The sequence below is a fragment of the Oryzias melastigma genome, linkage group LG6, assembly GCF_002922805.2.
Source record: "Oryzias melastigma strain HK-1 linkage group LG6, ASM292280v2, whole genome shotgun sequence".
Classification (NCBI taxonomy): Eukaryota; Metazoa; Chordata; class Actinopteri; order Beloniformes; family Adrianichthyidae; genus Oryzias; species Oryzias melastigma.
In genome coordinates, this window is record NC_050517.1 from 4136410 (window position 1) to 4152057 (window position 15648).

Genomic DNA, 15648 nt, shown 5'->3' on the forward strand with positions numbered 1-15648 from the left:
AGGCTCTCGCCAGTCTTCCCCGGTATCCTAGCAACTGCCTTAAACAGGAAAGATGGCGACGAAGCGGGAACAAGACGCTGCCGCTTATTTGAGGAAACACAGAATCGCGGAGCTGGTGGAGAACCTGTTCTCCATGCTCGTCTTCTACAGACCCGGTTTGAGTCTCGTCTGTGTCTAAACCGAACATGGAGGCATTTTTAATAACCCGAGTTCTGTTTTACAAAGAAAACACGCGGTTTTTTTGTTTTAGTATCGACACAAATTCCTGATTGGTTGCATTGGTGGAACAGTTACTTCCCGGTTAAACATTCTTTTTCATGATTTAAAAGTTTCGCTTATCTTTGTCAACATTTATTATTTCATGCTAAATGTAAATGGTAAAATCTTGTTTTGTAAATTTAAAAGAATAATTTCATGTTCACAACGTATTTCTTTTATTTATGTGACCAAAATCAAAATAATATTTTTTTTTTGTGAAAATTGTTCTTTAGTATGTGCTTATTCCAAAAAAATCAATAGAACTAATAGAAAAGTGACTTCAGTGATCGGGTTTAGAACGTCAAAGCTGACAGCTGAACGCTGTTTCAAACATCCATGTCCTGACCGCTTCATCCCTTTCGGGGTCGCGGGGGTGCCGGAGCCTATCCCGGCTGCTGATGGGCGAAGGCGGGGTACACCCTGGACAGGTCGCCAGTCTGTCACAGGGCCTCAATCACACACACATCCACTCTCACATTCACACCTAGGGGCAATTTAGAGTCACCAATGAACCTATGAAGCATGTTTTTGGACGGTGGGAGGAAGCTGGAGTCCCCGGTGAAAACCCACGCATGCACGGGGAGAACATGCAAACTCCACACAGAAAGGTCCCAGCCGGGAGTCGAACCGGGGCCTTCTCGCTGTGAGGCAAGAGCGCTAACCACTGCGCCACTGTGCAGCCCCTGTTTCACACAATTTTACATAAATAATAAAAGGTAACCTTACCAATTTCAACAGAAAAATGTACAATATTTATTTCATGAATGTCCTGCTGGACTTTATTTTTATTTCCTGTCTTAGATCGTTCACAAATCTAAATATAAATTTGAATAATCTTCAATATTTGAGGTTCTATTGAAAATATCAACCTTTCATTTGAGCAGATATTATTCTAACAGGTTATGTTTTGCTTTATGTTGTTCTCACGTGTTTTAAGTGCGATCAGCACAAAAACTGATGGAAATTCATGTAAGAGGAGCAGACAAGATGCAGATTGCTGCATGATGACCGCGCGTGTTTTAACTCAACCCAAGGATAAATGTAGTTGTTGTCATAAGTGGTAGTTGTTGTTTTTCAGGGTATTTTAGGGGTAATTGTAAAAATAGGAAAACTTTTAAGTGGTATATTTATTGACAGTTTCAAATGATTTTGATCCTTGTTACTTTTATTATCCTGCAGCATCAGACACGGTTATGAGCAACAGCAAAGAGGAGCTACATCAGAAAATAACTCAACAGTTGTTATTTATTCATTCATTCTTCATTCATCGCCGCTTTGTCCCTTTCGGGGTCGCGGGGGTGCCGGAGCCTATCCCGGCTACTGATGGGCGAAGGCGGGGTTCACCCTGGACAGGTCGCCAGTCTGTCACAGGGCCTCAATCACACACCCATTCACTCTCACATTCACACCTAGGGGCAATTTAGAGTCACCAATTAACCTATGAAGCATGTTTTTGGACGGTGGGAGGAAGCTGGAGTCCCCGGTGAAAACCCACGCATGCACGGGGAGAACATGCAAACTCCACACAGAAAGGTCCCAAATCCCCCCAGCTGGGATTTGAACCGGGGCCTTCTCGCTGTGAGGCAAGAGTGCTTACCACTACACCACCGTGCAGCCCCTCAACAGTTATTAGTTTTTCTTTACTGTCAGACACGTTGAAATTCTCTGACTTTATCTCTGTTTTTAGTGATTTTGTGAACATGTAAATCTAATCATCTTTAACTGGGCAGCAAAGATCTTCTGCAGATCTACGTCTCATCAAGCTAGCATTAGCATTAGCATCAATTAGAAGAAGAGAATCTGAATGACCTTCATAATCAAACCAGCAGCATTCAATGAAGTTCCTGTAACCTTCATCTAACTATGACCGGGTTGTAGAGAGAAATAATCCACCACTGGTTTAATATCATTTTGGGGAAGCAGCTGTGGAGCATTCTGCAGGAGGAACACTGACATTGCTGTACCAGCAGCAGCGTTGCACACATGTTTGAGTGAGGTTGGCTTAGGTGTATGTATGCATATATGTATATGTGTGTGTACGTATATATTTATCCTTTTAACAAGTCTCTGTTTTTAGACAATTTTGTCATTTTGTAACCAGTCACTTCATTTTATGCCTTATAACGATTATTTTATTGTATAAAAAGCCCATCAGGGGACAAATGCTGCAAATTAGCTCCTGCTACAAGCATGATGATATGGGCATGGGACTGCTGCTTTGCTGTATGTCTATGTTTTTATATCCGTCCCTACTAAATAAATAAATACAAATACAAATTTGATCTGAGAGGGAAATACAACCAGGTAGAACATTTAGAACATAAATATTGTACACATTTCGGTTACATTTAGTTAGAATCCCTTTCATTATGTATGTAAAATTGCTTTAAACAGCGTTCAGCTGTCAACTTTAACATTCAAAACCCGTAAACCGTATGTGACGTTACACACTCGCTGTTTTATGTGACGTCAGGTGAAAAGTGTCTATTTAAAGACCGCCGAGAGCGATTTTACAACAGGTCTAAAGATGATTGCAGTGGGACTTTAAAATAAGTGACTTGGTGTTTGTGTTTTCTAGATAATCCCAGAGAGTTTCTCATTGAGCAGCTGAAGCAGCTAAAGCTTTCTCAAATCAATGATGTGACCGGACCTCATCTGTTCCAAAGCTCAAACCTGGACGCAGTCTTTGGAATCCTGGACCCAGCCAAACAGAACCACATCACATTCGCACAGTACAAGCAGGGTAGGTGTTTGTTGGGACATCATCTGATAAGTCAGAATTTATCCGGTTTAGTATTCTAAGTTCTACATTTATATTGATGGAGTGCTAATTTAAAGTTCTTAAAACAGAGGATGACAGATACTGATACTTTTTCCTTCCAGCTCTGAAGACACTGGGCATTAGGGACATCGATGAATGTCCTGAAGGTGTTAATGAAGATAGAATATCCTATGAGACGTTCAAAGCAGAAGCGTAAGTCTGGATCTTAGAATTTAGCCTGCATGCCATATATTTGCTTTACCATACTGAAATATCACATTGGTCTTTTTATTTTCTTCCTCAGAGAACGAGGTCTGCAGAGATGCTCAGCAACATTCTGCTCCCAGCATTAATACTGTACTCAACATGTGGAGCTGCTATTTACATTATAAACTATTCCTAACATATGTTCTATTATCTTAAATAACCAAGTTATGAATAGAAAGCTGTTGTATAAAAAAAAAATCTTAATTAAGTTCTAACAATCATATATCCCCGCTTTTGTTTATTATTTGTAGTTAAATTCTAACGAAAGGCCTAAGTGTTTATATATATATATAAAACAAAACAAAAAAAGTATATTTTTACCTTGTTTCATTTAAATGAAATTCCTGTCTAAAGTTTTTATCAATCCCCCCAAATTAATAAATGTCCCTATTTCCAATAATTTTGTCCTATAAAGTTAGTTGATTCATTTTTGATGCATTTAAACCATGAACATTGTGTTTATTTTTAAACTTTATTTTTACCTCTAAACTGTTCAATGCAGGTGAAAGAAATATTTTTAACACAGACAAGTACAATAAATGACAAACTGATGACTTCCTGATTTCGCAATGCAGAATGTCATGTTTAAATTTAAGTTTGACATGCATTCCAGATTCCGCCACTAGATGGTCAAGTGGTTATGGCTGCGGACTCACATTCAGAAGGTCATGGGTTCGAATCCCGCTCAGGAATAGTCCACATTAAATATTTGTTTTTACTTTTATATTTTTTTTTACCCTAAAACTGTTCGATGCAGGTAAAAAAAAAATATTTTTAACACAGACAAATACTATAAATGACAAACTGGTGACATGGGGGGGGGTGTTGATCCATTTTTGATGCTTTAAACCATCAACAATGACTTCCTGATTTTGCAATGCAGAATGTCAGGTTTAAATTTAAGTTTGACATGCATTCCAGATTCCGCCACTAGACGGTCAAGTGGTTATGGCTGCGGACTCACATTCAGAAGGTCATGGGTTCGAATCCCGCTCAGGAATAGTCCACATGAAATATTTGTTTTTACTTTTAAATTTTATTTTTACCTCAAAACTGTTCAATGCAGGTGAAAGAAATATTTTTAACACAGACAAATGCCTTTAAACCATCAACAATGACTTCCTGATTGCGCAATGCAGAATGTCATGTTTAAATTTAAGTTTGACATGCATTCCAGATTCCGCCACTAGACGGTCAAGTGGTTATGGCTGCGGACTCACATTCAGAAGGTCATGGGTTCGAATCCCGCTCAGGAATAGTCCACATGAAATATTTGTTTTTACTTTTAAATTTTATTTTTACCTCAAAACTGTTCAATGCAGGTGAAAGAAATATTTTTAACACAGACAAATGCCTTTAAACCATCAACAATGACTTCCTGATTGCGCAATGCAGAATGTCATGTTTAAATTTAAGTTTGACATGCATTCCAGATTCCGCCACTAGACGGTCAAGTGGTTATGGCTGCGGACTCACATTCAGAAGGTCATGGGTTCGAATCCCGCTCAGGAATAGTCCACATGAAATATTTGTTTTTACTTTTAAATTTTATTTTTACCTCAAAACTGTTCAATGCAGGTGAAAGAAATATTTTTAACACAGACAAATGCCTTTAAACCATCAACAATGACTTCCTGATTGCGCAATGCAGAATGTCATGTTTAAATTTAAGTTTGACATGCATTCCAGATTCCGCCACTAGACGGTCAAGTGGTTATGGCTGCGGACTCACATTCAGAAGGTCATGGGTTTGAATCCCGCTCAGGAATAGTCCACATGAAATATTTGTTTTTACTTTTAAATTTTATTTTTACCTCAAAACTGTTCACTGCAGGTGAAAGAAATATTTTTAACACAATTTGGACAATGCTCCCAACCTTAGTGGGAACAGTTTGGAGCGGGCTCTTCATCTTCCAACATTTTTGTGCACCAGAGCACAAAGCAAGGTCCATAAAGACATGGAGGACAGAGTCCTGAACTGAACACCATAGAACACCTTTGAGATGAATTAGAGCAGAGACTGAGAGCCAGACCTTCTCCACCAACATCAGTGTGACCTGACCAATGAGCTTTTGGAAGAATGATCCAGAGTTCTTATAAATACTCTCCTCAACCTTGTGGACAGCCTTCCCAGAAGAGTTGAAGCTGCAATAGCAGCAAAAGGTGGAGCAACATCATATTGAACTCTGGGTTAGGAATGAGATGGAACTTTAGTTCAAATGTGAGTAAAAGCAGAAAAGCCAATACTTGTCCACATGCATCAGGTAACTCCAACCCCCACACAACCTGTTAGTTCAAATACACATTAGGTACTACATGCTGCATTAACATATACATGGGCAAGTTAATGGCTCATCAGTGACCCACCATGACACAACAATGGGCTCTCAGACTAGAGGGGGGAACTCTTCCCTGCGCAAATTTGCAAATTTGCGCAGGCTTAGGAATTCTAGTGTTAATAATCCTTTAGAATCTGAAGAAAATCTGTTTTTCAGACCTCAAGCAGAACAACAAAAACATTCCCACTTTATTTCAAAAAGAATTCATTTCTGTTCCACATGTTGAGTCTTACTGGAATGACTTTGTTAATAACTTGGATTGGAAAAAGATTTGGTTCATTCCTAATAAGTAGCTAATAACAAATAATGTTTGAGAAGTTTCACTTAAGATTTTACACAAGCGTTATCCTGCTAATCACTACATGACCACATTTAAAAGAGACATTGATACTAATTGTTCATTCTGTGGAGCCTACCAGAGACATCACCTTTTCCGGATATGTTCGCACTCAAAGTCTTTTTGGATGGACTCCAGCAGATCTGTTATTGATCATATTGAAAAGAACTTTTCTTTGAAGTGGGAAAATGTTTAATTTTGTTTCTTTAGAAAGCAGTTAAAAGAAGATCTTTATTTTGTTATTAAATTATTGATCATAAAGGCAAAATTTTATATTCACAAGTGTAAATACAGTCACCTGAAAACTGCTTTTGTACATTTTTATAACGATTTTATTTTTCTAACTTAACCATATAAGTGACTCAACTAACAAAAAAGACCTGAAAACTGTCAATATTTGAAGAAGCTCGAATGAATGTCAACAACATCCCCTAGCTCTGTTCGAGTGTGTTTATATTGTTCTGTTTGTATACTTTTTTGTTAATAAAAAATCATACTTACAAAAGACAACTTTTTTTTAACTTTTATTAAGTATGTATAATCAGTTTCTGATGAAACAGCTCTAATAAACCGAGTTGTGTTAAAAATACTCGAAGCTGTTGTCTTTTCTCTTGCTGCTCTCACATAAATGTGTTGACTTTGTCACCATAACGTTGTCCTATATGACTCTCTAAACATTTCCATTAATCTGAACTCCCCCGTCCCCGGTGAAGGTTTTCTGAACGCGCCCCGGCTCCTCCGCAGCATCGCTGTCTTGAACGCGCACCATCAAGGGGGCGTGGCCAGGAAGTGACATGGCCGCCTCCTTATACGGAGGTCCCTCGCTTTTCTCCGGTTACTTGTAGGTTAAAGTAGTTTGGCGTTTTTTCCTCGCGAAGTTCCGCCAGCGGTTTCCCGCTCAGCGCTCGCGGAGCTCAGCATGGGCACCGTCCACGCGAGGGTAAGGAAAGTTCCCGCCATCGCACGCGCTCTGACTTTGACCTCTCCCGGCGAGAGTGAGTGAGTGAGTGAGAGAGAGAGGGCTGTCTGACAGCAGCTGCTGCACTGAAGTCTGGAAAGGCCCGACTGGGGAGATTTATACATTAGAAACATCTTACTAACGACAGAGTTCAGACTGAACACATCTTTATTAGAGTCTGTGTTTGTTAGCACAGAGTCAGTGGAAGCTGTTTGTGTTGTGGCCGGAGTGGAAACAATGACGGCTGCTGTTTTGTTTCCTCATGGAAGAGTTGTTCTGGAGTTTACACCAATGACGACTGTATGTCAAGAGTCAAAAGATTCTGGAAATACCCAAGTAATACTATGGGATACACAAGCTAATCAAATAGGTTACTCAAATCATTACATGAGGTAACATACTTTAATATTTTCTTACACCATTCCTAGTTTGTATGTGATGTTATGTGGGATTTATTTGTATTTGTAGTGGTGCAGTCAAATAATTTAACATTATCAGTTATTTAACTAGCAAAAAACTCATTGTCTTTGAATCTGCAAGGAAGAACCACCAGGCCCATATTATGAAACCACCACCAGATCTTACAGACCTTAACCCTTTTACACTGGAGTTCCAGTGTTTACGTTCTTTGATTTACAATAACTTTTCAACCGTTAAGACAATCATTCCAATAGATTCTGAAGGAGAAAAGCGGCTCGAGGAGGGATTGATGTCATCTGGTTCCAACATGGCGGTGTACATATGATGAAAAAATGGCAACTGAATTGACTTCCTTTTGTTGGAGCGAGTCATTAAGTGTGTTTGAGATGAACAAGGTGGACGCAGCGCTGTGCAGATCACCTGCAACGCGATGTATGCTGGTTAGTTTTTTGCTCCAATGTCACATGTGCGCTGACATGACTATGGAGTGAAAGGGACGGGTTCAGGGCGCCTTCCCAAGCCAGCGCAGTCAGGAAATATGTACTGAGCTGGCTGCAAGTGGCCTTGCTGACTACAAAACAATGCATTGTGGGAAACGGTGTCCTGACAGTTCTTGTAGTTCAGGAATAACTGGCGCTAAATGAAGAAAATTGGTGTATTTGGAAACTCTTTCTGGAAAGTAGTGAAGATTTTAAATAATCTGTGGTTATGTGTGTTATGAGTTGTTAAGAGTGTATTATGAGTTAAGAGTTGACTTTAATTCAGTTTTATTTATTTATTTGGGGCAGTACACATGAAATTCATCTAGTGGCTTTTTTTTTTTTATCTGTTTTCCCCTGACGGATGTAAAAAAAATAATTTAAAAGACACAATAGCACAGATTATACTAAGGGGGAGAGACATTATATTCAACCTGAAGTTAAGAACAGCCCGACTTCCTGTTCCTGTCAATCTCACTGCAGCTGGGAGTTCGCCTTCCCCTCAGGCGCCTTTCTCAGCCTGGCCTCACGGAAGATCCAGGCGAGGCACTGGGTCATCTCAAAAACACCTATTTTCTGTGGGTGACGTCACACTCACTCTTGCTCGGTACTTTATGCTTGACCTCCAAATGGCACCACCTTCCGTACCGGGAGCCAGGAGGATTCTTTGGGGTCGGTAAGGATGAGCATGAGCACACATGGGCTTCAAGCCTGCAAAGTCCAGATCCTTGGTTCTAAAGAATGGGAAGGTCACAGACTGATTCCACTTCAGGCTTAGAGAAGAGCTCATCTCCTCAGAAACCAGTGAAGAGAGAGTTTTTAATCTACAGCATGAATGAATGAGACTCCATCAAGCCAACAGGTGCTGAGAGAAAAGGAGCCATTTGTGATATTCTTAGGCTCTGGCTGAAGAAGGCAGAGAAGTGTGGGCAGCAGAATACCATTTGGACCCAATCAGGCTCAGTCGGGCCCCTGGATGAGGGTGTCTGGGAGACCCAAAGCACCCAACGACTCCAGGAAACGACACTAAAGATCCATTGATATTTCTGGAAGTGAAACATTTGTTAACCAAACTGCTTGTGTGACATTTTGGTTTTGCAGAGCCTGGACCCCATGCCCATGCAGGGCCCAGAGTTGGGAGTTCAAGCTGATGACATTGAAGCTCCAGGGGTCGAACGGGAGCCAAAGCAGGAAGTCCTTAAAAACAAAGATGTAAGAGTTATTCAGTTGTATAAAAGGATCCATGGAAACTTTTATTTTGTTTAGTATTCAGTTTAACTTTTAGAAAATTGGGACTCAAAATGGAAATACTGGTGTCAAATACCTATTGAGTTTTGGAAATAAATAGTGTTTAACCCTTTAACACCTGAGGCGTTGCTGGTGACGCTTTAACACAAAATCTTTAGCACTGTAACTTTTCAACTGTTAACATAGAGCTGGGCAAGTATGTATTTATGTATGAATATATATATGTATGTATTCATATACACTAGGGCTGGGAATTGATTAAAAAAAATTAAAGTTTAAAGTTTGATTAATCTATATATTTTTTAATCGATTGACAGCACTAATTAAAAATAAATGCTCTAAATGGGTTTTGTGTGATAATATTTTGTGATTCTTTTGCAGATAAGTGGTTACCAAATAATGTAATAAAAAAAATTGTGATTGATAGCAATTAATTTTTCCCCAGTATGACGCTTTAATATTCACTCCCCTAATATATATACATATGTTTGCTCGAATTAATCAATAATATCGCTCAGCCTTATGTTAACATGATAATTCCAGTAGAATTCAGGACACTTTTCTCCTGAATTCTACTGAAGTTATCGTGTTAACTGTTGAAAAATTACATTAAATCAGTATTTTCTATTGGCTGTAAACGAGGCTTCGGTTGTCCGTTTGCAGGTTGTTGTTCAGCAGGTGCATATAGATGGACTGGGAAGAACGAAGGAGGACCTGCTGACCTACGAAATCGCGGAAGTCTTTCGGGCCAAGAATTTGATCGATGCAAGTACACGTTCACTCAAAGTTCTTGTCATTAATTATTGAATTGGTGGTTGGAAGAAACCCTTTCTAAACATATGTAGGTGATGCGTAAGTCCCACGAAGCCCGACAGAAGCTGCTGCGTCTCGGCATCTTCAGAAAGGTTGAGGTCATCATAGACACTGCCCGAGGTAATGCTCTGCACGAGCACCTGCAGAAATCTTCCTCAGAGCGTTCAGGGGAAGCATCGTTGACTTTTGTGCTTTTGTCTTGAGGTGAACACGCTCTTCCAAATGGCCTTGATGTGACGTTTGAGGTCACCGAGCTGAGACGCTTGACAGGCAGCTACAACACTATGGTTGGGAATAATGAAGGAAGCATGGTGAGTTCCTGAAGGGCTCTCCTGACAGGATAGCGTTTATTTTGCTTCTAATGTAAAATTCTCATCAAAAAGTGATGTTTTCATCAAAGAACATATTAAATTGTAGTTAATTTTACAAGGTTGTTTACCTTTTGCGGTATAGGCTGTCTAATCAAAATGAATTCTTTGTCATTTCAGGTACTTGGTTTAAAGTTACCTAATGTCCTTGGTCGGGCAGAAAAACTGACATTCCAGTTTTCTTATGGAACCAAAGAAACGTCCTATGGCCTGTCATTCTTTAAGCCACAACCAGGAAACTTTGAGCGCAAGTATGCTGTCAAACCAAACGGACGGATAGTGTTCATTAGTGATGGGTCTGGCAACACTGACGCGGCGAGTCGATGCACGTATCGCTTTGGGAAAAGTCACGTGACCAAAACAGTTCTGTGGTTGTGTCCAAATTCCCCAACTAATCACTATGTAGAACGTTCGTCATTTTCTAGTGCTGTCCGAATCTACTCATTCCAAACCAAGTGCACTAGAAATTTCGATCGATGCTCACTAGATTAGCGGATATAGACCACAATGCAATGCGGTCGAACAATTTCGATGAGAAAAATGTGTTTAAATGTAATATTTAAATAACCATCCACAGTTTCATCATTAGAAAACAGTGGAGTCATAAATAAACGCTGTGAAATGTTGGTTTTTATTCCAATCTTCACTTCATGTAAGTGGTAACGTCATATCCACTGTTTAGAAAAACATTTCCATCCGATAAAGAGTAAAAAGTGATCCAAACTGTGGGGTTATGATGCACAGATATTGTCACTATGTATTAATTATTATAGAAACGCTTTTCTCTTTTCGTTTTAGTGTCTCCATCAATGCGTACAAAGTGACTGGGCAGTTTCCTTGGAGCTCACTAAGAGAGACTGATCGAGGAATTTCTACAGAAATAAGTGTAAAGACAATTTTCTAAGTTACTCCTTTTGTTTTTTTTGCATTTCAAAGTTACATTTTTTTATGTATGTTGTCTGGTTACAGTAAACTACTATTTTTAGACAGCCTCTGTACGAGCTTTGTCCCACTATGTTGTTATAGATCGGGAGTGTCAAACTCAATCACACAAGGGACAAATCCAAAACACACCTTAGGTCGTGAGCTGAACAGGATAAACATTTATTGAACAAACTAGAACTACATTTTTAAAACTTGTAACTTTTTAACATAATTATGAACTAGATATATAGTATTACCTACTATAATGCTAGTGTGAATTCTGTAAGCTGAATGTGGCAGCTAAAGATGCTGATATTGATTGCTAAAAACACTGAAGCTGATAGGCAGCTAAAATATTAGCTAAAAAAACAAAAAAACTAGGTTAGCCAAAATAGCTAGCATGTAGCTGAAATATTAGCTAAACTCCAAAAAAGCCTCAAACAAATCTTAGTAAATGCAAAAAAATTCTCCAAAATATCAATTTTTAAAACTTTAAAACTGTAATTCCATCCATCCATCTTCTTGGCCGCTTCTTCCCTTTCGGGGTCGCGGGGGTGCCGGAGCCTATCCCGGCTACTGATGGGTGAAGGCGGGGTTCACCCTGGACAGGTCTCCAGTCTGTCTCAGGGCCTCAATCACACACACATTCACTCTCACATTCACACCTAGGGGCAATTTAGAGTCACCAATTATTCTATGAAGCATGTTTTTGGATGGTGGGAGGAAGCTGGAGTCCCCGGTGAAAACCCACGCATGCATGAGGAGAACTAAAACTGTATTTTTTTAACATAATTATAAATAATAAAAAAGCAGGAATATTATTTCATTATAAATCAACTTAAACCTTAAATAATTTTCAACATTTTACTGTCTGTAAAAATATATTTTGTCAAAATTATATATTAGAAATGAGGTCAAGATAACATCGGGTCATTAATAACTATAAAATAAAATGATCTGGAGGGCCGGATAGAATTACCCAGAGGGCCGGATCCGGCCCTCCGGGCCTTGACTTTGACATTTGTTATAGAGGATAGACTGTTACTGTAACATCTTACAGATTTTGCTCTACCTCATAAGGCAGTGGCAGCATTGGTGCAGTGAGTAAACAAGACCTTTTTAAATTGGGGGACTTGCAATTTTTTCATTTTGAAGAGCGGTTGAGGAGTATTCTAAGATGAGCATTACTTTGTGCTGCAAACATTTATGCTCAAAGCTGCTCGTCTTAATCACTGCAAACGATAAAGAGGCTTTTTTCAGGCATGATAGATAAAACATCAGCTGAAAGACTCTTCACTGCCAGATCCCACAGGAAGAATGAACTGGATGATGCGTATTTACCTGTAAGCCTCTCTGCTCAGGTCTTCACTGTTTCAGAAAAAGCTGATAAGACATTTTTCTGTACAGCCTTAAAAGTGCTTGTGGTGTTGGTATCTATTTTAGGCATTGTAAGACTCTATGCACCTCTCCTTATAGATTCAGTGGTGTGTTTGGGTCAGCAAAAGAGCTTCCATAAAGCAGCATCAACATGTACAGCTGAGCAAAAAATATCTGGCAGCAAACAATTCTGCAAGTTGTTCCACTAAATCACATTTCAGGATTTTTGTCAGACAGATTATTGATTTTTATCATTTGTCCCTCACAGCTAATTAGAAGAACATCACAGACCTCTGTCATCTCTTTAAGTGAGGCAGCTTACAGAACTGGTGTCAGACAAATACTTTTTTATCCCACTGAACCACCAGATGTATACCTGAAGATCAGATACTCACATTTCATAACAGTCTTAGCTTTTTAGTCTGTTTTTTATAAAAGATGTACTCTAAACTATTATTGAATGGGATAAACAAAAACCTTTTCTTATGCTCATATTCCTGATTGGAGTTAGTTTTGCATGTAGGCAATATGGCTGTGAATCACTGTACCTCATGATACGATCCGATACACGATACACACGGCTCACGATATCGATGATATTGGGATACTGCGATAATTGGTAAAAAATCTGCTCTAATAATTGACATTATATTGAAGAACACACATTTTTTTGGAAAATATATCCCCATTAATTTTCATGCCCAAACACAATCATAATAAACAGCTTGTGTCTTATTTTGTGCAACAAATAATAGACACGTTTGTGCAAATCAGTAATATTATGTCTTTAACAAACATTGACACCAATTGAACTGGAATTATCTATAAAATTCAGTGTAAATAAAAGTTAACAAGAACAGCAGTGCCACTACTTAGAGCAGAATTGTTGTAAACAACAGAACAAAAACTAAATAATTTAAGTAGCTGTTAGACACATTGGCGCAATGTGCGCCCCCTATCTACCTCCAAAGGAACGTCTCACTAAAAGATGACAAATAAAACATTTTACAGTCTCTTCAAAGGAAAATAAAAGATCGATACTTGGTGAGAACTAAGGATGTAACGATTCTTATGGAATCTGTAAAAAACTGATTCAAACTCGTCAAGACGTTCATCGATGCTGAGAATTAAAACATCAATTTGACAGTTTTCCAGGCAGGCGCGCCTGTGAGTGTGTGTGTAGGTGCTTACACACTGACCGCACAATCAAGCAGACACTTTCAATGAAAAGTCAATGCAAATGCGCACACCAGAGTTCCTGGCCTCCGCACGTTGCTACACAAGTTTTCAGCAGCTAGGGAGGGTTGCGCTGAGCGGGTGTGGAGCGGTCCGTCTCGTGGAACACAACATGAACAGAGTATGAAAGGATTTGTCATCATTTCAATATTATGTATCATTGTTTATTTGTACTGAATCATTTCTGTTAGTGGGAAAAAAGAAAGTTTGATTTAAGGGGCAAAAAGAAAACATACTTGACCTTAAAATATCTATAATTTGTTGTGTGGGGAAAATAATCAAAACTGTGAATCAAATCATGACTTGACTGAATTGTTACATCCCTTGTGAGAACCCATCAATAATCAAACGCAGGACTAAATGTCGTGAAATATCCCAATATTGATATTTTGGCACACCCCTAATAGGCAATACTAGTTGCATTCAAATTGCCTGTCATTGTTACAATGGTATGTTTACAGTTAATCCTCTACTTTGGTCAAGTCTTCTTTTGATAACGCTACACATTGAAAGGAGCCACTCCCGATGGAACAGCATTGTGGGATCAGTGTTTGAATGGACAAAAGCTGAGTGAAAGCGGTAAAAAAAAAAACAACAAAAAAAGTCCTACAGTTTGTCTTTATACTACAGCATGTCTTAGTGCTGGGCCAAAAATGGTGTATATCCCAAAATAGATTATTTTATATCCCAATAACGATATATGCCGCAATATACCAAAGTTACTCTCTGGAAAATAGTGACAAAAAGTGTAATTACTTACTTTTCTTTGACTTTATATTTTCATGGAACATGTAACTCAATCATCACAACAGTTCACAACAGTTTCAAGTTTCTTTGTAGGATCATATGTTTTTGCACAAAAGTTTAAATCAGTTTCCCCAACATTTTAAGTTTTTAAATTTAGTTCTATTTACAGATATCATACATGTATTATTTGTCTTGCTTCAGATGAGAACTTTAGCTGTTTATCAATGTGTACTAACTTGGTGTTTTATTGATAAATGTACCGTCCTCAGTTCCCTGTGTGGAAGACCAACCAAACCCTGAAGTGGGAGGGAGTGTGGAGAGAGCTGGGCTGCCTCGCTAACACCGCTTCTTTTGCTGTCCGTGAGGAGAGCGGTCATTCCCTCAAGTCCTCCCTTTCGGTATTTACTCATCTACCTTACAGAATCAAACCCCTCTATCATTTCAATATAGTGAGACTATAAACGCTTCGTCCAAAGAGTGGAATAAAGAGTGACATTTAAAAAAAAAAATACAAAAGAAACAAAAAGTTTTAAGCCTCTACCACATTTGTTCTCTGTAGCACGCAATGGTCATCGACACCAGAAACTCTTCCATCCTTCCAAAGAAAGGAGGCTTACTGAAGATCCATCAGGTTGGTTGTCAAAGCAGAAATGAATGCAGTAGTGGTGCACACAGCACTGAGACTCTGTCTGTTTAGGAGCTGGCTGGGTTCACTGGAGGAGATGCTTGTTTCCTAAAGGAGGATTTTGAGATCCAACTCAACAAAAAACTCTTCTGGGACTCCGTGAGTTCAAATAATTTAAATCCATTCTCCGTTTGGGTAGATTTAATCAATTAAGGCATATAATAATTCACCAGCTAAGGTTTTAAATGGACAATACTGAAATATTTATCATTAACTGCTAACCCAATGATTGGAAAACAAAATTAAATCACTACAGTCCCGCTATGACAATTTCTCTTACAGTATTTAAAAAAAAACGTTCCCAGTAGTGTTTTAATGATGATTATGAAGTTTTTAACCAAAACCCCGCAACCTAAATGTCTTAAAAAGCCATTTTTCATGTTGATCTGAAGCCTCTGTTTCCAAAATCTCCTCTGAGGGGGCGTGGCTTT

The 15648-nt window shown here is 38.9% G+C and overlaps 2 protein-coding genes across 3 annotated transcripts in view; both read left to right on the forward strand.

Annotated features, from left to right (window-relative positions):
- On the forward strand, positions 1-3683 carry si:dkey-42p14.3 (EF-hand calcium-binding domain-containing protein 10). The gene is made up of 4 exons (XM_024281115.2): positions 1-155; positions 2837-3001; positions 3142-3232; positions 3324-3683. Exons 1-4 carry the CDS (start codon positions 53-55, stop codon positions 3370-3372), a joined length of 408 nt encoding a protein of 135 aa, XP_024136883.1. The 5' UTR covers positions 1-52; the 3' UTR covers positions 3373-3683.
- Positions 3684-6715: 3032 nt separating this feature from the next.
- Positions 6716-15648, forward strand: part of samm50 (SAMM50 sorting and assembly machinery component) — a 15238-nt gene continuing 6305 nt past the window's right edge. Inside the window, exons 1-10 of one of the 2 annotated variants that reach the window (XM_024281114.2) lie at positions 6716-6902; positions 8921-9031; positions 9731-9832; positions 9913-10000; positions 10085-10191; positions 10369-10499; positions 11047-11134; positions 14802-14930; positions 15092-15163; positions 15230-15316. In XM_024281114.2, the coding sequence (XP_024136882.1) occupies positions 6882-6902; positions 8921-9031; positions 9731-9832; positions 9913-10000; positions 10085-10191; positions 10369-10499; positions 11047-11134; positions 14802-14930; positions 15092-15163; positions 15230-15316 (936 nt within the window). In that variant the 5' untranslated portion in view covers positions 6716-6881. The remainder of the gene's footprint in view (positions 6903-8920; positions 9032-9730; positions 9833-9912; positions 10001-10084; positions 10192-10368; positions 10500-11046; positions 11135-14801; positions 14931-15091; positions 15164-15229; positions 15317-15648) is intronic. The other variant, XM_024281113.2, reaches the window with a different exon arrangement.

What these genes read in the sequence shown, in the direction of transcription:
- si:dkey-42p14.3 (XM_024281115.2), top strand. Translation starts at nt 53, where the DNA reads ATGGCGACGAAGCGGGAACAAGACGCTGCCGCTTATTTGAGGAAACAC. An exon ending in GCTCGTCTTCTACAGACCCG is followed by an intron (nt 156 to 2,836) that starts GTTTGAGTCTCG and finishes TGTGTTTTCTAG; the next exon opens with ATAATCCCAGAGAGTTTCTC. An exon ending in ATTCGCACAGTACAAGCAGG is followed by an intron (nt 3,002 to 3,141) that starts GTAGGTGTTTGT and finishes TTTTCCTTCCAG; the next exon opens with CTCTGAAGACACTGGGCATT.